This window comes from Corvus cornix, chromosome 2 (assembly GCF_000738735.6).
Source record: "Corvus cornix cornix isolate S_Up_H32 chromosome 2, ASM73873v5, whole genome shotgun sequence".
In the NCBI taxonomy this organism is placed as follows: Eukaryota; Metazoa; Chordata; class Aves; order Passeriformes; family Corvidae; genus Corvus; species Corvus cornix.
The window spans coordinates 46774184-46796342 of NC_046333.1; the positions used below are offsets into that span (position 1 = coordinate 46774184).

The 22159-nt window shown below is 38.0% G+C and overlaps 1 protein-coding gene across 5 annotated transcripts in view; it reads left to right on the top strand.

Moving 5' to 3' along the window:
- OSBPL3 (oxysterol binding protein like 3) overlaps positions 1-20601 on the top strand; it is an 88061-nt gene extending 67460 nt beyond the window's left edge. For all 5 annotated transcript variants that reach the window (XM_039548653.1, XM_039548656.1, XM_039548655.1 and 2 more), the window contains 8 exons: positions 708-845; positions 3596-3659; positions 6669-6747; positions 8829-8973; positions 10294-10438; positions 11125-11251; positions 11794-11916; positions 13123-20601. In XM_039548653.1, the coding sequence (XP_039404587.1) occupies positions 708-845; positions 3596-3659; positions 6669-6747; positions 8829-8973; positions 10294-10438; positions 11125-11251; positions 11794-11916; positions 13123-13219 (918 nt within the window). In that variant the 3' untranslated portion in view covers positions 13220-20601. The remainder of the gene's footprint in view (positions 1-707; positions 846-3595; positions 3660-6668; positions 6748-8828; positions 8974-10293; positions 10439-11124; positions 11252-11793; positions 11917-13122) is intronic.
- The last annotated feature ends 1558 nt before the right edge of the window (positions 20602-22159 follow it).

Consider the following 22159-nt stretch of genomic DNA (forward strand, 5'->3'; position numbering starts at 1 on the left):
TTCATAAAAGACCCTATCTGCAGTGGATTTGTTTTCTGAAGCTGTGAAAAGAGAGTATCTACACTTTCACAAGATGAGGAAAAGGGAGTGAAAAGAGAAAAAATGTGTTACAAAAGAGACTTGAATCAAACAGCCCTGAATTCTAATTCCTCATATTATGCTTGAGTTGACTGCACAAATTTGGAAGGGCTGCCTGTGTGTCAGTCATGATCAACAATTTCATGATTAGGTAATAGCACCCAGTCGAGACAAAACAATTTAAGTCAAACAACATTAGAAATAGCAAAGTTGGTGAAAACTCATCCAGTACTTTCTGTGCCATGTTTATGGAAAGGATTGTTGGTAGATTTACGGAGTCACAGATATAACTATAAAAACCAGTTATTATACGAAATCTAACAGTGATTTTTAGGGTTACTGCTTTGAACTGTGTTGCAGAATGCTAAACTGTTTCAAACACTTTTCAGAAATGCTGTTTTCAGTTGATGAAATTTGCAGTATCTGATCCTAATAATTCCTGACCTATTGAATGACTCTGAAAATTGAATAGTTCTTTAATGTGTGAACTAGGGCTTAGCTTATAGGAGGTATGAACATTTGTAGTTTGCAAATAAAGGGAGAAATACAGAATCAGGATAAAGCTTGCTTTTATTTTTTCGTGTCTGTTGTAAATTAATTAATCTAAGTCCCAAATATGTACTTTCCAGGTGTACATAGCTGCCTTTGCAGTCTCTGCCTATGCATCCAGTTACTACAGAGCTGGAAGTAAGCCATTTAATCCTGTGCTTGGAGAAACCTATGAATGTATTCGTGAAGATAAGGGTTTCCAGTTCTTTGCAGAACAGGTATTGTATGCTGCAACCCTTAGAATTGCTACTCGATACACTGCAGAATTCTAAATGTGTGGCTGGAATCCTCTAGAATTAATGGCAAAATACAAAATTGCTTTACATTACCTGAGCCCAGCAAAACTCAAGGGACCTTGCTGAATTATAAACAAAAAGAATTGTTTTTTGAGGAAAGTCTGCTAAGTCTGGCATGGAACATCACAACCAGCAGCTGACACTCGAGGAGCAAAGGCTGGCAGGCTGCCTGCTCCAGTAACAAGATAACTTGGTTAAGTAGAGTGCAATTCCCCATGCTGAAATCTGATCACAACTGCAACAAAAGTTTACATTCTTGTCATTTTCTTTTGTGTGTGATCATTAAAAATACTGAAGTATCTTCAGCTGTTTAATGTCTTCTTTTATAACAAATGTATCTGTTGTGTGAGTCAATCAACCACAAGTATTTCCAATGGCACCATGACTATTTCTGCTTCCTGTCCAAATATTTAGTAGGCTAAGCCTTTCAAATCTGCTACCACAGCTGAGTAGGTGAAGGATGTATACAGCACATCATGGTCCAAGTGTTCATGAAGATAATTCCCCAGTAGGAGAATAATTATTAAGTATGGGTGAAAAATATTAAATTTAAACCAGCCAAGCGACCAAAATTACTAAACTTGAAGCATATGTTAAAAAGAGATAAAACTCAAATACCTGGTGCCTAGCAAAGTAAGAATGACTGAAAGCTGTCTTATTCTGTCTAGACATAACAGAAAAAATACAAAAAGTGCAGGGGGCAAAAGTGTGCAAGCTAGAAACTTGATCAGAGAAGGACTTCTAAGAGGCTTTCTTTAGGAAATGAAAAGTGCTTTTGTGCCTGTGAAGGTACAGCATTTTGCACATTATGTTTTAGAACTGACAAAAAGGAATATTATGTGATCTTTCCTTAGTCTCAGGAAATGTCACAGGCAAGAGTAAAACTAAGGAGAGAAAAAAAAACCCAACAAAAAGTAAAACAGTCAAAGCAAGAATGAAATTTAAGGTTCAAGTAATGTATCTGGTTCTTCACTGTGCTACTCCACTACTAAGATGATGTGTATAGAGCACTACAAGTACCCACACAGCATCAAATTTGAGTAACAAAGTGGTGAATAAAGGTTAGTACTGGGTTTGATGTTACACTGAATTAAAGGAAGATATTTTCACTTGAATAGTGGGTAAACCAGTACAAAGGCTAGTTTTTATAAAGAAGACTATTACTACATGAGCAGGCTTGTTCTATTAACAGCAGTTGTTCTAATATATGAAATAAGCGACGTGAGTTTATAGAGTGGTAAAGTTATGGTAAGAATATGGGGTGAAGAAATACTAGGAAGGGAGGGCAATATAGGAGGAAAGAAATTTAATGCAGCTTACAAGCATTATATATTTCTCTTTACATCAGGAACAGTGGCTTATTGCTTGCACAAGCATTTTGATGCTTACTCCAGATACCTTGTTAGTGCAGGCAGAATGTAATCCATGGGATAGAGGGTCAAAAGGTATAAAATAACAAAGATTCTGTTCTGTCACTAGAGTGAGTTTAGAATAACTCCTGCTATAGCACCATGATCTTAGCCTGGCATTATAACAGTTTAAGTGAGAGCTAAGTTTAACCCGTGTATTATGGTGACATCTGGGGTTAATCTGGGTACGGTGTGCAAGAGACAGAATGTTGCTCTTGCTGGATTAGGCCACAGTTGAGAGCAATTAGTACTTTTATCTTCTTTTTTTTTTTTTAAACCAAGTGGAGGATGTTCAATAAATAACTGGATGCCTGTGGAAAAAAATGCTCAATAAGAGATTTGTGAAATGAGTAACAAAAAAAAAAAAAAAGTAAAAGTTGATTTGAGCCATGTAGATGGTTAAGAAATTAAATTCATAGTGAGAAATAGTGATTTCACTTGAAAATAAAGTTGCCCAAGGAACAGCAGGCGTTACACATCTAAGAGCTGGTCCTGGTCAGTTGATAGTCGTGTTCACCCAGAAGGGAGAGTTCAAGTTGAGGAGGAGTGGCTGCTTTTTGTGCTTTTTTTATTTACGGTTGCATTTTAATACTCTGAATTGTTTATTTACTCACAGTCCTTGCTTTGCTAGTTTGGTGGTTGCCCTAATTCATGCACATGCTAATGCCCAAAGCTGATGAAGTGCAGTGCATGTGGTTAGAGTTTCACACTAGAAACACCTGGGGTGTCACTGCTGCAGTAGTAGGGATTGCTGGATGGAATTTCGTGGCTTGATTTCTTTGCGCCTGGCCCGTTTAGAAATGCTGATCACTATCTTCTCCCTCATACTCAGGGTTTTGTGGTTATTTACTGTACATAAGCTTTTGGCCCTTCATGTGTTTTTGGGTTTGGGGGTTTTTTAAAAATTCTTGTCTGAACGCTCCAAGTGTGGTTTTTGTTAATCTATCAAGAGGTCCTAAGGGTAAATTTAATTATCACCTTAGAGACAGTGTACAAAGTTTGTGCGAGTGAAAATCTAGCTACAGGCCTTTTAAAATAAGTGTTCCCCATTTCTTTCAAGGCATCTTAGGTCTCAGAACCTTTATTAATCCCACTGCCTCCCCCTTCAGGACACAACTGCAAAGGGAAAGAAAATGTTCAAATTGTAAATACCATATGGGAATGAAGGAGAAAAAAACCAAAAGAAACCAAACCAAAATGACTGTTCAAGTATTCATATGTTAATCTTTTTTTCCCCCTTCTCTTTTCATGTCTTGCTATTAGGTCAGTCACCACCCACCTATTTCTGCATGCCATGCTGAATCTGTGAATTTTGCTTTTTGGCAAGGTAACTCTTCAGTCTATCATTTACTTTTACAGTGTTCATAATATTTTCATTGTATGTCTAACACAAAATATCCAGAAATTAGGAAAAGTTGACATTCCTTGGTTAAATTTGTATCAGAATGGTTTTATGAAATGCTAGCCTGTACTTACTTGCATGCTTCTTACTTGGATCTTCTCCTATTATAAAAATTCGCAAGATACTTTGCTGTGTTTGGATTTTTTTTTACATAACATTAATTGATTATTATTTTCATGTACAAGTATCTCCTCTTCTTTAAAATCAGCTTTGCTTGGGGTTTTGGGGGGGATGTTGGTCTTTAGTAAAGAAGAATTGTATCTCAAGCTATTTATAAAACAAACAAGCTTGAAAACAGCATGAAAAAACTACAAGTTAAATCCTGAACCTTGGAAAATCTTGTAAACCTGTTCTGAAAGCAATTTTCAAAAATGAGCATAACAGCAAGGATAAATACCTTTACTTTCTCTTTCTCTGCTGGCATTATTACAGATTGTGTGCTGCTTGACTACTAATGTTTTTTTCAAAAGGTGTGTGTTGGAGCTTTGTTGGCTGTGTACTGCTAGTGAAGGTGTCAGCCAGTAACAGTACCTGTGGTTAGATAATTCTGAGGGGTACACAAAACATAACCATGCCTTTTAACTTACTTAAAATCTTTCACCCAGGAGTTTGTCAAATCACAATGTAGCCATTTTGTTGGGGTTTTTTTTCTGATTGACTCTGCTGACTTGATTATAGTTATTACAGATGGAGCCATACTGAACAGAAATTGGAACCATTAGTCTGGGTTTTATTATTACATGTAATTCTTTGCTTTGTAAACAAATACAGGGACACAAGGATCCTTTTGTTCTTAGCCCAGAAGCTAAGATGACCAAAAATTTATTCAGTAACTTGAATACTGTATAAATAAGACTAGATAGCAGCCTGTCTTAAACAAATCAGTCTCATCTATTTTTATTAACAGATCTTGACAACTGTTATCACTCAAATATTTTAACACTTCTGTTTCGAGAACGAAGTTCTTCTGTAATAATGAGAGCTGAGAATCTGATTAATGTGAGACTCTGAGATTGGTCTCGATGAGCACAGGACATTCAGGGTGCAGCAGGCCTTGGGGGTTTTTGCTTGCTTTGTTTTTAAATGTGGCTAACTGAGCTTATTAGGAAGGCTAGATTATGGTTTTTTTCCATTGTAAAAGCAATTTTTAAATGCTGCAACCTCTTGTACTGAGGCTATATTGACTTATGTGGAAAGATTAACACCAATTTAATCATAAAGGCAGCTTGTCAGTAAGTTCAGTTCTTTCCATATGCAAAGATCTTTTCACTTACTGTGTCACTTTCTCAGCTGAAAAGGAGACTGCAACATTGCCAGAGTAGTGCTGTCACTGTCATCCCACCAGACACTGACCTTAGTTCATGTGTTTCATCATCAAGAAATCTCCTGATCATTTCTAGTGAACTGGAAGAATGGGCTCTGACAGGGACCAATAGTTTGGAAATAGCTTTCCATGACTTAGGAAGCTGGCTCTGCTTTTGCAGAGGAGTGTCGACACATGAGCAGTGGAAATGAAGGAAGTTTCAGCTTTTACAGCATCTGTGCCTGAATTAGTGTGAGCATAGCTTTGAAATAACACTTTGCTTTTTCTCTTCTGTCCTAAAATTCTTGCATGATACTTGCACACTGGCTCCCAAGATGTTTCCCACATGCTGATCTCTGTGGGACAGCTTTGCCATTTATGAGAACATAGAATTTGGCACAATCTGGTAATGCACTTTAACTGTTAAACTCAGTAGGGTGTACCTTTGCCTTTTGTCTTCCATCCCACTGCAGAAGAGGAGAAAGCCAGGACAGAATTTGTCTCAACAACATCATACTTGAAGTAGCTTTGGAGCCCTTGCTGTGCAGTATAGGAATCACAAACGAGTATCACTGTCACTGAAGATGCTGACCCAGCATCAGACTTCAAAACCAAAAAACCCAAAAGGTCCTTTTCTCATGTGATAAGAAAAATTACTTTCTTGCATGCATTCTTCCTATATCCCATTCTATCTTTGCAATGATAGGCAGCTTGGTGTGGCTCACTCATCACTTGTACTTAAATACTCAGGAGATACCTGAGTAATCTCCTAATTGTGGTTTGGGCATCTATCTCTCAGCCAGCATAAGAGTTTCCCCCGAGAATTGTACAGGAAACAGTGTTTCATTTTCCTTGTGTTAGAACTAGCATCTTTTTGAGATAGAGTTGAATTTTCCCCTCTTTTTCATGTCAGGCAGGGAATGGAGTTCCTAGAGTCTAGTATAGGAAGGGTGCTATTCCCCTGAGCTCTGAAGTTACTATGAATGTTACTGCTTGAATATCTAGCCCAGTGTAACTCAACAGCCCTTTTGCCATGCTGCTTGTTTCTCTCTCTTCTGGTGCTTTTGCTAAATAAATTTGACTAAACTTGCATTGAATTTTCTTACCTTTATCAAGAAATGACATGAGACTTGGACACTTCTTTCTGTGATTCAAACAAGATTTCAAAAGACCAGTTAAACTTACAGAGGGAGTTGGACTAAATCCCTCTGCCATTTCGCGCCCTTTGAAACCCTCTTTAACCTCTTGACTGTGGACGTTCTTGTTATATTTTTGTTTGAAATTCTGCTTTTGATTTTGAAAATGTCTGCATTCATTCACTAGCAGCTGAATAGCAGACAAGTATATGCTGCCTACACCTTATTCAAATTTCTCTTTTGAAAAATTTTTTGAGAGGACTGTTAAACATCTGTTACTTTGCTATTTAAATAACCAATAATACAATGAAAATAAACAAAACAAACAGCAACAACAACAAACCCACCAACCAGTGTTCGAAGGTCCAACAACATTCTTTGAATACTTCTGCTACACTTTGTTATTTTGAATTTCTTGAAAACAAAGTAGAGCCCAGAAACAGCCTGATTCACCCACCTATGACTAAACCTGTCTTTTTTTCCTTCTTGTTCTAGATGTCAGATGGAAAAACAAATTCTGGGGAAAGTCAATGGAAATTGTTCCAGTTGGCACAACACATGTAACTCTTCCCGCGTAAGTGCTGCAGTCGGGCACTGCTGCTCATGCACAGGCACAGATGTGCTTGCACACACTTGAGCCACATTCATTCAGAGGACAGCAAGCTCTGCTCTGCCCTGTTAGACCTTTGGAAGAATTGGTGACTATGATTTAATTTAAAGAGAAAAGCAGAGGAATAAAGACCCCACCAAACCAAAACCAGAAGCATAAATCAGCACTAACTCTTTCAAAGGTTATGGAAAAACAAACAGTGAAGAAAAAAAACCCCACCACTGAAAAAAGAGAAGTTGGTATTTTCATACTTCAGTTGAATTTCAACCTTAATGCATTTTAAACTCACAGGGAAAAACTCACAGGGAAAAACTGCAGGGTAAAGGAAGCTATGAATTTTTTTGCTTGAATATGGGTTTGTCTTTTGTAACTGTACATGTAGGGACCCTGACACCACGGGGTTCTGGTCTGTAGGTGAGGCCAACAGCCATCACCACTGCAGAAGTAATTACTGTAAGTGTTAAGTAGAACCAGTTACATATCTGGGGTTTATTATCCAAGCAAGCAGCCACTGTAGTGAAGAGTTGAGAATCGTTGTTTTGTTTTCTTTTGGTTTTTTTAAATAAAAATCTACAATGTTCTGATGCTGGCTTGTCAGAGTGCCCATTATTGATGAGCAATTTAAATCCCTTAAAATCTGGCTTATATCCATCATGTTTGCAGAACCAGAGGTCTAAAGGTTGAGTATTGTTCCAATTAAATCTGTTTTCCAATAAGAGAGTACAAAATTAATTATTCCACCATCTGAAAAAAAAAACCAGCCAAAGGATTCAAGAACCTAGCATTCCTCAAACCAAGCATGCCTTTTCCTTTTGAGTGGATAAAATTGTAGTACAGTAAGATGGTATCTCAAAAGTAATGTATAAACCATGTTATGTTCATAGCACCTACCCTAAGCTTTGGAATGAAAGGTTTCTAGGATGTGAATGAGCATTCAGAGCCAAGATATATTAGGGCCTGTGATGGGCTGATGAACTGGAAAGCAATCTGATTCATATGTGATCTCCATGTGCTGGTTTGTATCCCTGTGGATTTGATACAGAATTGGGTACAAAAAAAGGTGCCAAGGCTATAGGGAAAAATTAAGCATTAGTATTAAGGTTCATTTTGAAACAAAACCATTGTTTTTTTAGCATTTGTGATAAGCATGTGACCTGCATAGGTAAGGGCAGAAAAACAATTTACTGTGGGATAAATTGGCTGCATATCTGCTAGTCTGTACAAACTGTCCTTGTGTGTGCCCTTACAAAGCAGCAAGTGAAAGCAAGTTAAGGGGAGGTTAAGGTAAGATTGTAATAACTTCACAGGATGTGTGTGAGGCACTTGCTGCAGGGAAACTGGTGCTTTGTAAGTTTATATTTTACCTTACCAGTAGTGAGTTGGCCATCCATACCCAGAACAAATTGCAGAATATATGTCTTCATGAGACTTTTCCTTTCCTTGATTCTTTATAAAGCTGTTTTATAAGAGCATCTGCTTCTTTCATAAAAGGTAAAATGTTGTATTCCCTATTGGTATTTGTTTATCTCTCCCTGTCTGCTGTTTTCCAGTGTGCAGCTGCATCTTGAACTGCCTGGTGAGAGCTCTTGCTCTTGCCTAAAGCACACACATTAGGCTTAGCTTTGAGAGCTTGAACCAAGCTCATTCCTCTCAGTACATGTCCGGATCACTCTGGTGGCCCATGTCCTTGTGTTTTCCATTGTCCCTGTGTTACAAGCTTGGAATGGGTATCTCAGACTGTAGAAGATACCAGAATGATTACTTCTGGAAACTTAAAATTGGTAAAGAAGGACAAGTAAATTGAGAAAAAACTGAATTCAAGACCAAAGTATACAGCAGAAGTGAAAAGGATTTTCTGGGAGGTGGGATTATTGTCATAGGGTTTGTTTTTGAGAAGGTGTGGAACAAGAAGATGAAGCATTCTAGTAAAAAAAAAGATAGTTTATTTGGTTTCTCTAATCAAGTTCTCTGCAAATTTTTTTTCTCAAGTTTGAGCTCACTTGACCATGGCATGAGACTTTTCTTGTGTGTATTTTTCCTTGCAGTTTTAAAGACCATTTTGCATGGAACAAGGTGACATCTTGCATCCATAACATCTTAAGTGGACAAAGATGGATTGAACACTATGGAGAGATCATCATAAAAAATCTTAATGATGACACTTGCCACTGCAAACTGACTTTCATAAAGGTAACCACCGCAGTAATCACAGCAATGTTGGCGCTGCCTTTTCTAACAGGCACAGCAGTGGGAGGATGCTCTCTGCTGGAGCTCACTACTTCTGCTTACAAGCTGTAATTACCTGTGATTCATTGAAAACTTTAGCTTTGAAGGAACTACCACTCACTAGGCAGAGCCAGACAAAAAAGAGAAGCAACAGCTTTCTTGAGTGATTCCACTGGAAATAGAGGAATTATGGGGAAAGGAATATATCATGGAAAACGTACTCTGGGTTTGAAGAGAGATGTAGGCACAAGTCTACCGACAGTGGTTTACCACATGCCTCCTGCTAACCCACTGGCAAGTGCTGTGGTTGAATTCATTTAGCAGCTGTAGGACCAGTGCTTATGCAGGGTGCTTCTCCTGACGCTCTTTTCTAGCCCTTTGCAGGTACTCAGAGGAGTTTAAGTGAGAGGTTGCGGTGTTACTCAAAGTTTTTGCTTCAGTACAAGTACAATATATATGACTTCTTCAGGAATTGTCCTTATAGCTGAAATTAAATTTAGTTTTTGGCAATAGATGATTTCTTAGTAAAGGAAAATCAATGAAAATGTAAAGCAATGCTAAAATTTCTAACCTGATAAATAGTTTTGCAAATCATCCTAAGAGATTTACCTTAACTTGCATTTTCTGTATCTGATTGATGGAGAAAGGCTCTGCTTGACATACAACAGACCATACAGGTACAAGGGAAGTACTTCAGTGTACCTAAGCATCATGGCATGCTCCCCTGCAAGTTTTTTGTTTCCCTGAATACTTTGTGCTTTCCAAGAAGCATTAGGGTGCTTTTTTTCTTCCCAAATACTTGAAGGTACTTTAATGTATTTTCAGAGCTGCAATGGATGTTTAAAGCTCAAATATTAAAGACTGAGAGCCTGCAGATCTTACACCTTTGATATTGTAAATTGTTTAAAGTGGAGATTAATGTATGATTTCCTTCTCTTCCTCTTCTGCAAATTTGGGAGAAATGTAGATAACCAAGTCAGGACTCAGGGTCAACTGTCTTTGGGCAAAATTCAAGGTCAGGTGCTCTTTACCTCATACTGCCCCTAAAAAAAGGCAAACAAAATAAATACAATTCTCAATGTTAGTATTTTGATAAGCTGACATACTAATAAGTTAGTATTTTAATGGTACTTACAGCAATTGTTTGCATATGCTATTGTAATGCACACCTAAATGAATATTAATTTCAGAAAACTGCTCTATAGCCTGGTGCTCTGGCATGGCAAAATGGCCTGCACTTGAGCTCTTATGCACCTTTATATCCCTTGTTCCTTTTAATTCTAGGCAAAGTATTGGAATCCAAATGCACATGAGATTGAAGGCAGTGTCATGGACAAATCTGGGAAAGTTGTGCATCGACTCTTTGGGAAGTGGCATGAAAGTTTATACTGTGGGACAACTTCATCTTCAAACTGCATATGGAGAGCAAGTTAGTGATCAGAATGGCTCATGCACAGAAACTGAGATCTGCTTGAGTATAAGCTTACTGTTTTCATCTCTTTATTAGGCCCCAATTTCTTGTTATTTCTTCATAGAATATTAGATTTTTGTCAAGCATTTAGAAGCTAGATCAGAAGAATGTATCATTTAAATGATACGAGAACTTAATCCCACGGCTTCCTGCATTTTCTCCACTCTCCCTCATTTTCATATTTGGGCATGAAGTGGGTATTGAGGACTCTAGCAGGAAGGAAAAAAAAAGGGGAAGAAAAAGGAACAAACTCCTCTGCTGCTTCTGCAGAGAAGTGTTGTTTATTTCATGTGTTAAACACCTGAGGATAGCCCACAAAGCTCAGTTCTGTAATGACAGCCATAGCTGAATTTCTCCCAAGCTCATGGGGTTTTGTCTGCTGTGGTTTGAAAAACCACTATGATAATAGCATGGCCTTCATCACTATTGTGCTGTGATTCAGCTGGGAGAACAGAAATCTGTCTTGTTGCAGTGCAATTATCAAGGGGGATGTTCTCTTTTGTCACATTATTAAAAACGTCTTGTTCCCTCAGAATTGACACTGTGGATCAGGGATAAACAAATGACTGGAGGGAGCTTGAACTTTTCCTTCTCAAGATAATAGTATTTAGTTGGAATTCTGAATGTACTCCTTTCTTCTGTAGATCCGATGCCTAAAGATTATGAACAGTGGTATGGATTTACTCAATTTGCACTGGAGTTAAATGAACTGGACCTGCAAACCAGGTCATTACTCCCATCCACTGATACACGCTTTAGGCCAGACCAAAGGTAAGAAGCTTAAATTCTGAAATATTTTCCTGAAATAGTTCTTAATCTTCTGTACACTCACTTTACCCTAGACTCAAGACTATTTTGTGTAGATACCTGCAGTGTGTTTCTATTTTTACATTAATGTGCATCTGAAACAGACATTGTAATCACTTAGGGAGAAAGGCTCTAGTCATTATGGAAGTGTGTCCTAAAATTGGCTCTTGGATTCTTCTAGATAACTGCCTTTCCAAGGATGTTAAAACTTCAGTACTTCAGGTACTGGATGTTGAGCATACAGTATTTGAATAACCAAAAACTGAGACACTTGAAACTTCCTTCTGCCGTGAAATTTTTACTTCTGCAGATTTCCAAGTAGAAGAATCTAATATAACTCTGACTCTGAGCTTGTTACAAGAGTTAGTCTTCCTTAAGTGCTTTTTCATAGTGCAGTTGTCTGCAGAGGTAGCTGTTTCCCTTTCAAACACTGTGAAATACCTGCTGGAAAGATTAGATTCTCCTGGAGGCAGGAGACCAATTGTCCCATATCACTGCTGCTGCAGGTTTCTAGAAGAAGGGAATATTGAAGGAGCTGAAATACAAAAGCAGAGGATCGAGCAGCTACAGAGAGAACGACGGAAGGTGCTGGAAGAAAACAATCTAGAGCATCAGCCCAGGTTTTTCAGGTACTAGATAGTAATTATCATATACTATCATTTATTGAAATTATTATTATAGATCTGATTCTAAATTGCCATGTGGCAGGCTCCTGTGGCAGGCTCCAGTATTTTCCAGGTTTCCTCTATATATTTTGGTTTTGTACTTTGGTGATGTAGAATAATCCAGATTTAGTTAACACTCAGAATTAATGTATTACTTTTTCATTAGTGCATCCCTGATTTTTTTTTTTTTTTGGCTTGATGGCAATTGATATTTAGTCTACATTTGAATTTGCTTGAGTGAATGTAGCATCTTTGGTTCAAGCAAGGTGAAGTAGCTGGATTTAGCTAAATTACCTCTGCTGAACTTCTGCTGAATTCAGTGGGATTGCCTGCTGTGGAAATGTGCAGAGTTGGAGCCTTTCATTTCCAGGGCTATTTTTGAACATGTTTCCCCTATTTTATGAGGAGAGAATTATCATTCTGAGGGCACTTTATCTCTTCCTGTTGTAAATCAATTAAACGGGAGACTTCAGCCATTGAAAGACAAAAAGGAATGCTAGCAAGGATGTGGTCTTTTGCCCTCCAGCTTCTCTGTTCTTCTGCACTGAAAGAGCTGGAGCCAAGATGAATGTTGTATGGGCCCATTAGCAGATCTGGGATCCTATTTTTTCTGGATGCATATATCCTGTACTTCTGAGGAACACAGAAATGTTTTAAATTGGTGCAAAAGGGAATGTCTTAGACTACTGCATCTCTGACAAGCTGGGTGAGCTAACTCATCACATGCCAATCACACCTACTAAAGGGAAGCAGGATAGAGGCAAAGTCTAGAACTTTGTGATTGTGTATTCACAATGAGAATTGTGAATGAGGATTCGAATCCTTACAATGGGGATTTGAAAACTGAGATTTATGCTGTAGATTTAAATGACAGAATAAAGAATTTAATTACTATATAGCAAAAGCATTAGAGCAGATGCAAAGTAATGCATTTGGCTCTTCAGTAGTGATGTTCTCAGGTGAACATTAGGCTATTGAGATGCCTTTCCATGGCCCCGGTGCAGACACACTCGTTCAGCTCTCCAAGCTGCACTGCCTTGTTTGCAGGCTGTAATGAGCTGCACTGCTCCTGGTTCATGGGCTGGATTTGGTATCTGTGCATGGTGCTACGCTGCATTACACAGCATATGGATGGAAAATATAAGCTTACATTTGTTTAATCTTTGATAGGAAATCCAGTGATGACTCCTGGGTGAGCAATGGAACCTACATGGACCTTAGAAAAGAACCTGGTTTTTCCAAACTGGACAATCCTGTCCTTTGGTGAAAGAGGAGCTAAGTGAAGATATTCTGTGCTGTATTCTTGGATCTGATTTAAAAGACATACATATAAAATATAACTATATATATCTATATCTATATATACACATGTATATATACACACACACATACAGAGTACGTGTGTGCATATGTGCAAATGTGCATATCTCCAGAATCATGCTTAATTTATAATCTGATAATTCGTTTCCTTTACTCAACTACTGCAGTGATTGTTTGAATGTATAAATATCCTAACTTCTTTTTATAAAATACTTAATAAATAGTACTGAATGTTAACAGCTAGATGGAAGAGAGAGGAGCTTTTACACTACTTTTTCGATGTGTAATAATGTCAGTTCTGAGTTGAATTATGCCTTACTGAATTGTATTGGAGACAGTAGCATCAGCATCTCCTAGCTGTACTGAGGAATCAGAGTGCAAGCCTTAGTTACTCAAACTGTAGGTAAACTGTAGGTAGGCTTCCACAGTGCAATGAGTAGTTCAGCTGTCTCTGGGCTGGTATAAATTGCTAAAACAGATTATCAGCTAGTGCTGGAATCTGAGTATGATCTTTTGCTGTCTGTAGGAGAGATTTAAGTAAGCTTTTGTTTCTATTAACTTTCTTCTTAGCATTATGGAAGAGGTAGTTCTGAACTTACGTCGGTGGTTCTACTGCCTTACACATAAACTGTACCCGGTTAAATGTAGTGCTAGAAAGTCAGGAATCGCCAAAATTTTCCAGTGGGAAAAACTTTCACTTCAAATTTATAGCCCCCAACAGGGCAAGAGGAGGAGATCATTTGTATATACTGCTTGAGCACTGACTAGATGAAGAAGCTCTCTCTTTTTCCAGTAAGTGATACCTATACAGAGCACGAAATCCTGTGCTTCCATAGCTTCATTTGTTTTTATTAACCTAAAAATTGCAACAGTAAGACTTTTTAAAAAGTAAGTAAACTGATTGTTTTAAGCTACAAATTTTTTCCTAGTATTTTGATATTTTCTACCTCTTAAATAAATAACATATTTAAGATCTTATATTTAAAAAATTACCATCTGCCTTATGGAGAAGTGTACGGAGTCTTTGATCTTCCTCTATTTGTTATGTTCAGATAAATATTTAAGTGTCTTGCACTACATCAATTGCATCCCTTTCCTGTAATTTTATATATATGACTAAATTTGTGAAGCTACTAAACCATAGGTCAGAAATTTAGCAGGAAACAAATGTAGCAGACGCCTCACTTTTGAATGAAGATTCTAGAGATGGGCAGTATTTTTGGTTTTTTCCATCAAATCACAATGCCATAGTCATTAACAGAATAATTTGCATTCCTATCTGCAACCCAAGCCTGATCCACAATTCTTCAAATTTGCTCTGTGTCTGCAGCTCTCTGGCAGCAGTGCAGTTTTCCATGTGATAGAGCTGTATTCTGTCACCACCCCCTTTTCTTTTCTGTACATGCCACTGTAAAGACGCAAAAGAAACCCAAATGCTAGCATGTTAAATTGGTTTATAACTGGAACAACTGGACATGGCATGGACAAAGTAGACTCCTAGGAGGACAGACTAGTAGCTTAGAAAAGCTTGCACTTTACTGCAATTGTGCTGCATTGTTCTAGAGAAATCCCATTAAAAATGGATCAGTGTATTATATGTAACATGAAGGAAATACTATGAAGGCTTTCAATTTTAAGCAATATCTGTGGTGTCAGATTAGATGTATATTTGAATTTTGCTTTCTGTTACCTTGAAGCCTCATTGTCTCAGAGTCAGGTGAATGCTTTTTCACCATTTTTTGTTTTGCCCAGCATCTCTGCCTCACCATCATTTCTGTAATTTATTACCAAAGAAGTTAGAATAATTATTTCTAATTAATATGTCTTTGAAAAACTTGACTACCACGCCAGCAAGACAAGGTTCACATTTATATGAAGACAAAATCTGGGCTTTGATTCCAAAGGAAATCTTAACCTTTGGGGGCTGTTTGGCTTTTCAAGGAAAATGAGGTTCTCTTCATGACTTGTTCCCTTCCTGTCTTGCATCCTTGTATTAACTGTCAAAATCCGCACAGGAATGAGTTGACAATTGTAATTATCCTTGCTGTTGGTAATTACAATTTATACTAAAAATAAGGTTCATTTAAAAACAAAGGAGGGTAGAGGAAATAAAAGCTTTTAAGAAAAGGAACAAAATTTGTGGAAGTTGCATTAAGCTTGCTCATTGTCATATTTGGCAGCTATTGTGATACTGTCTGATCTGATTGCTGGGTTTGTATAGTCTGTGTGTGGAGGGGATTCCCCCATACAGGTATTAAACAAAACAAATCTCATATGGAGTATTTGAGTCATGATTTTTGAGAAATCAGACTGGCAGTGCCAAGTCTGATTTCTCTAAAACTCCAAACTGTCTGAAATACATGGGATTAATGACAAGAAGCATTGGGCTGAGCAGTGCCTTATATAAAAATTTCTTCATCAAAATTTTCATATCAAGAAAGTAAACTCCAGAATTTTAGTATTGTCTCCATAAAAATGCCTGAGAATAATCCAGGGCATTTCTTAAATGCATGAAGCAAAATCATTGAACAAGTGTAAACCTGAAATACACGCCTCCAAACGCAATGTAACCAGTTGTGAATTATCCTCTGACCCCACATTTCCAACTGCAGTATAGTTTTCCTTGCTTACTTTTGTATGAAACAATTGGGTTTAGTTGTTAAACTTCTGTTAATTGTATATTAAGAAGTGGAAGAAAATTGTCTTGATGTTAGTTCTGTGTATTTCTGCATGTAAATATATTCAACATTCACAAATCTTAATATATTCTATAAAGTTATTCTTGGTAAAATATGAAATTTTGGTAATTTTCTCCCCGAAAACTTCAGCTGTGTTAATGGGTGCAAAATTTATAGTAGCTTTCTGCAGTATAATTAAGACAACTGTTATTTTTAATAACTGACACTGAGGGACTTTTTACCCACTATTTCTACCCTGAATAGTAAAAAAAAATATCAGCAACTTAACTGCTTCCTTTCATACACAGCTGTGATCCCCCAAGGAGTGTAGCTCAGTGGATCAGTCTTAAAATTTCCGGATGACCCTTGCCTGCTGTTATAGCGCTCTTATTTAATGACTTTATAAACATCACTTAAGACGATTTTGGAGGCCATTTAGAGAAGCACTCATCCAGCTCTGCCTTTCTTTGTGCCTCTTCACAAAGTAAAACCCTTGGTATAAACTTCCGTCAAGGTGGAGCAGCTCAGGCCTTTGGGTGTTGAAACCCTGCTTCAGTTTTCAAGTTGCAAAGCATAGAAAGAAAAAAAATCCAGGGAAATATTTTACCTAGGAACAGAAACCCACAGCTCTACTTTCAGATTTGCAGGCTTGATGCTTAGTTTCTGATTTTGGTACAGCATCACTTGTTCAGGAGGCGACTCTGGATAGCATCAAGTGCCCTTTAGACCAAGTGGAACTAGAATCCATCATTAATTACTGCATTCCTTTGTGGATCTCTGTTCTCTGAGATATGCTTGGTGTGATAGCTTGTCAGCACTGATCAACTCCTTTTAGATGCTTTTTGAAATACAGACCCAGCAGTCTGTACTTAGGTTCTTTATGCAGAGCTTGGAAAGTTAGATGCCTGGAAGGAAGATTAAAATCAGCCCAAATTTTGATAAGGAAATGTCCTGGAGATCTGTTCTTCTACCAACCAGTTTTCTCTGAAGGACTGGAAACGGAATTGATGCTTTCTTTTAAAACCTGAAGGATGTAATAGTTGCAAACACCTTATTATCTGGCAGCTTAGTGTTGAATCCAGATCACTGTACAGCAATTCATGGGACCAGAACTAGGGCCCAATCAGGGACAGCTTTCATGTTGCACAAAGGTCCAGTGCTGGTCTCAAAACAAACAACCCCCCCCCAAAAAACCCCAACCTAACAAAGACCTCACCCCTTCCCATGCCCCCTACTTGCCCTCAGCTGTTTACAGTCCTGTTCAGGTTTTCTATGTGTTCTTTTATTCAGTGTCCCATTTTTCTTTTTATTAAAAAAACCTGATTAATAGGAAAACAGTCCATTCTAACAAATGATAAATCATGCCTAGAGGCTGTAGTTATTCTTTCCCCATAAGCATAATGGCCTCCTTCTGTATCTTTTCCTTGAAGGTGAGCAAGACTTTTACACTCTGAAGTCAGACCTGGTAAGGGTAGTGTGCTATGGAAATATGCAGCTGTATCTTCTGAGCAGATCCTAATTACGAATGTCCTTGCATCTGCTTTTGTGTAAATCTCGTGTTGTCTCTCCAAATGACCAACTTGGCAGAGCAGGAAACTTTGAGCATATCTTGTTTTGTTCAGTATGGCTTCTTTTTTGTGTACAACTCACACAGAGGGGGCAAGCTGAAGAGGAGTGCAAAACTTCACCCATGGTGCATTTTAATAGAGAGAAGGACGACATCCAACTCGTCCACATAACTGAATACATCTTGCAAGGGCTAGAATGAGATGGTGCTATTCAAAGGAATTACATTAAAATGAAAGGTTTTTTTGGTGTAGCGTGCTTTCATTCATGAATTATGCCTACAATAAATAAAATTTACAGTGTTCACTAGCCCATCCTTTCTATTTTCTAGCTACTGATGGGTGCAACTTACTCCAGCAGCTGTGGGCTCATAAGAAATTGCACATTATCTGGCTTATCTTTTGAAACTTAGTAAATGCTGTAACTTGCCACCAAATGTATTACTGTACTGCTCAGTTCTTAGATGCTATTCTCGCTGCAGCTTTTTGAAAGCAATAAGAGAAATTTTCCACATAAGTAGTTGCCATATGTTAAAGAATTATTTTAAATGGCTCCTTTTTTTAATATAAATTGTGGATTTGGTGTTTTTCGTGTGTTTAAAAAAAAAAAACTGTATTAAAGCTTATGAGAGTGTTTGTTTGGGATGTTGATCCACAAGAGGTGATGACCTCTGTCAGCTCCACACCTTGGAGATGGTTGGCATCCCTGACAGTCTGAAAGTCTTTGTGTTAACAGTTATTTTGCTAGTTCCAGTACTGGAAAAACATACCACATGTATGAGGTATTACATAAGCAAAGCTGCTAAATGCTGAATTTGTTGTTTGTTTTGATAGGGCATTAGTGATTTCAGAATGAGGAACGGTATCTTATGTATAAGAATTATCACTGACTTTCAGATATTTGAGAATAGTCTCTGTAGTCAGGACCATCCCTGTTTTCTGCTTCACTCTAAAAATTTGTAATAACGCTGGAGTACCTTGATGCACAGCTTGATTTATTATTTTTATCTCTGTAACCAATTTAGTTGGATGTTAATAAATCATACTTGCAAAAGGTCACAGAGCACCCTGACTTTTTCCCAGGGGTTGTAAGCATCTTTCTTCCAAGGTTGTTAGTGGCAGCTGAAACAAATCTCACTGCTGCAGTGATCTGTGCTTTTTTACACTTTGCAAAATGGCAAGTAGGAAAGAGCTTCCATCTGCTAGAACCCTTATTTATCACTCTTACAATCTGTCTGGTAGTAGTGCAATGTTCCAGTTGTACTGTTCTCTACAGCTCTTCTGCATGGCTATTGTGCCAGACACTGGGGCAGGAAAAGGGGTAAGCTGATGGAATCCATTTACAGCTGTCAGCTTGTTCTTAAAAGCAGTTTTTAGCAGACAGATATGCAGCATAAATATTACGCTTTAGCATGAATGCAGAAACCACAACCTAAATGTTCTTCATAAAACAACTTTTAAAAACAAGGAAACATGGTATTTACTGGATAAAATAAATAACTGGAAAGAAAGGATATCAATGTGGTGGTTTTTCCCTTAGAGATGGTGTTTCAGGACATCTCTGCCAATCCGATCTCAAGTATGTCTCACAGTCCCACCACATGTGTATAAGATGCAATATGGATGGATTAGGATCTTGAAAAATGTGGGAGTACAGTGAGTGTAACTCCTGACCAACGTGAAATTCCTGACTGCAGTTCTGCAGCACCTTGCAGCCTCAGTGTCTACAAAGACTTGGTGGGAGGGAACATGGAGCTTTCAGGAAGAGCTGGGAAAACTGGATCTATAAATTTGTTACCATGCAAAATATCCTCAGCTGTTATACATGGCAGAATTAGGACAGAGGCCAAAAGAAAAACAGTCTTTATACTGGGCAAGAATCAGCTCCTGGCTTTTTGAAATCCAGCCATTTTGGTTCTGTTGGGTTAAGAACTTTGGAACTTTCTCATCATGTTAGGGGGAATCATTTCATTGCTGATTTATTTCATAGAGATCTGATGTGGTTTAATTGGAAATAACTAGCATTTAGTTCAAGTTGCTAGGAAAGTTGTGGTTTATAGAAGCAATAATATTTTTTCATAATTATAAAAGGGAAAGGAAGACTGCAGTGGATGCTCATTATTGGTGCCCTCCTCATGAACACCTAGGGCAGCAGGTGTTCTCTCTTAGGAAGAAATGGATATGGAGTGGATTTCTCATGACTGCCCCTTCAAGCTAATACCATGCCAAGTGCCCACAGTGTGGTCAGTGCTATCCAGACAAAACAGGCTCTCCTCCCCTACAGAAGTGCAAGGTAAACTTGGCATGTATAGACCTTGCATCCAATTTGTGTTTAAGCTCAGTTGTCTGTTCATTTACAGTAATCTCTATTTTAAAGTCATTTTGCTTACTGCAAAATGATTCAAACCTTCATAGCGTGAGGAAAAACACTGACAGCTGAGCAAAGCTTGCTCTACATAGTAACCAACACATCTTGGTTTTTTTTGTTGTTGTTTTTTTATGCCTCTGTTATATTCCTTTCATGTTGCAAATGTTGCTCTCTGTGCTTGGTTTATTGGTTTTTAATTTAGACCTCTGTTGTATGCATAAGAATTTGTAGGGTTACTCTCTATTTTTAAATGGGGTGAAAAGCTGGCCAGATACCAAATTCTGATGTATACTTATGAACTTGTATCTTTGCTTACTCTGCCCAAGGGAAATATTTGAAATTACTTTTTGCAGACTCTTATTTGAAATAAATCAATATTGCTCTACTGAGCTGAGCGTAACCGAGGCTTAAGTTAACTGAAAATTTGTCTTTGTGGGTTCGTTGATGCAAGTTTTTACAGGTTCTTGAAACAGTAATAAATTCTTGGAACACAAGATGTTGTGTATGAACATCTGCTGATGTTTCTGACCATAATTTCACAGACTCCAGGAATTATTGTCTTCCTCTAAATATTAGGGCACTACTTCTCCTTGAGGATTTTATGTGCTGATGTTTCACTTGCTATTCTAGTAAAACCAGCTGTTAGAATTCAAAAGTACAATTGTTTTTGCTTAGTTAACATGTTTTGTCTTTATTAAAACTTCTTTTTAAAAATTGATTTCCAAAACTACAAATTTCTTACTTTTCAGCTTGTGTTAAAAGAAAGAAGTAAAGGTTGCAGTAAGTCAACTTTGAATTACTGCAGTACATGCCTTGAAAAATCCTCTCCTCCTTAGGTTTTTATGAGGGTATGTCTGCAATGCCTAGATTGCTGCCTAAGGCAAGGAAAATTATGTAGATTTATCAATAGATGAGAACCTGTCTAATAGCTGAAAGAGATTTACAGTTTTGTTTACTGCTAGGTTTGTTATCATTTCGGCAGTTGACAGATTGAAGATGGAGTGAAGTCAAGAGATCATCCTACTTGTATTCATTGTTTGCTACTTGTACTTCAGTCAATGAACCAAACCCTGTGAAGGCAACTAGAGCTATATCGGTTTTTTGGATGGAAAAATCAATTTTTCTTATGAGGTTCAGAAATAGTGCACCAAATTATGAAGTCCTTTGGTGGGGAAAATCTTTTACCAAGGACTTTGCCTAAGAGAGCACTGCAAACAGGTTAGTTAGGGCAAGCTTGACTTTTTCTGAGTTCTCTAGTTACTAAAGGATGGTGAGCTTAGCCCTTCCTTGACACGTCCCCTTTCATTTCGGAGACAGAGTAAAGCTTCAGTTAAAGTTCATGCAGGAGAGAGAACTCTGGGATATTACATTCTCACCTTTTGTGAATAGTGAATACCAGGAACTGAAAAAGAGGATGTACCACATCACAAAAAAAAAAAAAAAAAAAAAGAGCCATAGTTGGAGCTCCATTGAATTCTATCTAGCTGCAAAGCTTCCTAAAGCTGATGCTCATGTGAGTGCTTTGTCTTGATACCAACATGAGTTGGTGGTTTGACATGATGGGAGAAAGGAATGAGAGGAAAGAGTATATGTTGAAATATGATTCTCAGTATTGAAGCGAGCAGTCATGAGGTCCTAGGAAAAAGGAGTACCTGCAGTTCATGCTTTCCCAGTACTGGTCGCTCATTGTTTCCTTTCCTGATAGTGCTTCCTCTCAGGACACAGCTGGTCTTCCTTCTCTTTTAGAAACTGTATTGCCCACACTGTGGTATGTTGGCATTGGTGAGGCTGGACAGTAACTGTGGGAGAACCAAATAAGCCCCATCTCAAGCTGACAGCAACTGGTTCTGCAGGAGAAGTACGATCCCATCTCCCAGTTTCAAAGCATTGTCTCTTTGGCAATAAGAAAGCCATCCTCCCAAGGGTACTTGCATCACCTGTTACAGATGCCATTCACCCAAATCAGTGCACCATTCAGACAAACAAGGGCAGTACAAACAGCAAGGACACCAGTTTTAGTCCTGTGATGGAGCAAATAAATTACACTTCCAATTGTTAGAGAAGAGGCCAGCACTTTATTTCATACATGAGGTTGTTTTCCAGCATAGCAAAGAGCTGGTCTGTATGTGTAACTGCAATATAACAAACAGTGTCAACAACCTGGAGCTGTGTGACTATCCTGAGCCACCACCAGTACAAATTTGCAGGACATGACTGCTCTGTAGTGGTTCCTGTTCTGTTCAGAAGGACAGCTGCAGCCTTTTCACAGAATCAGT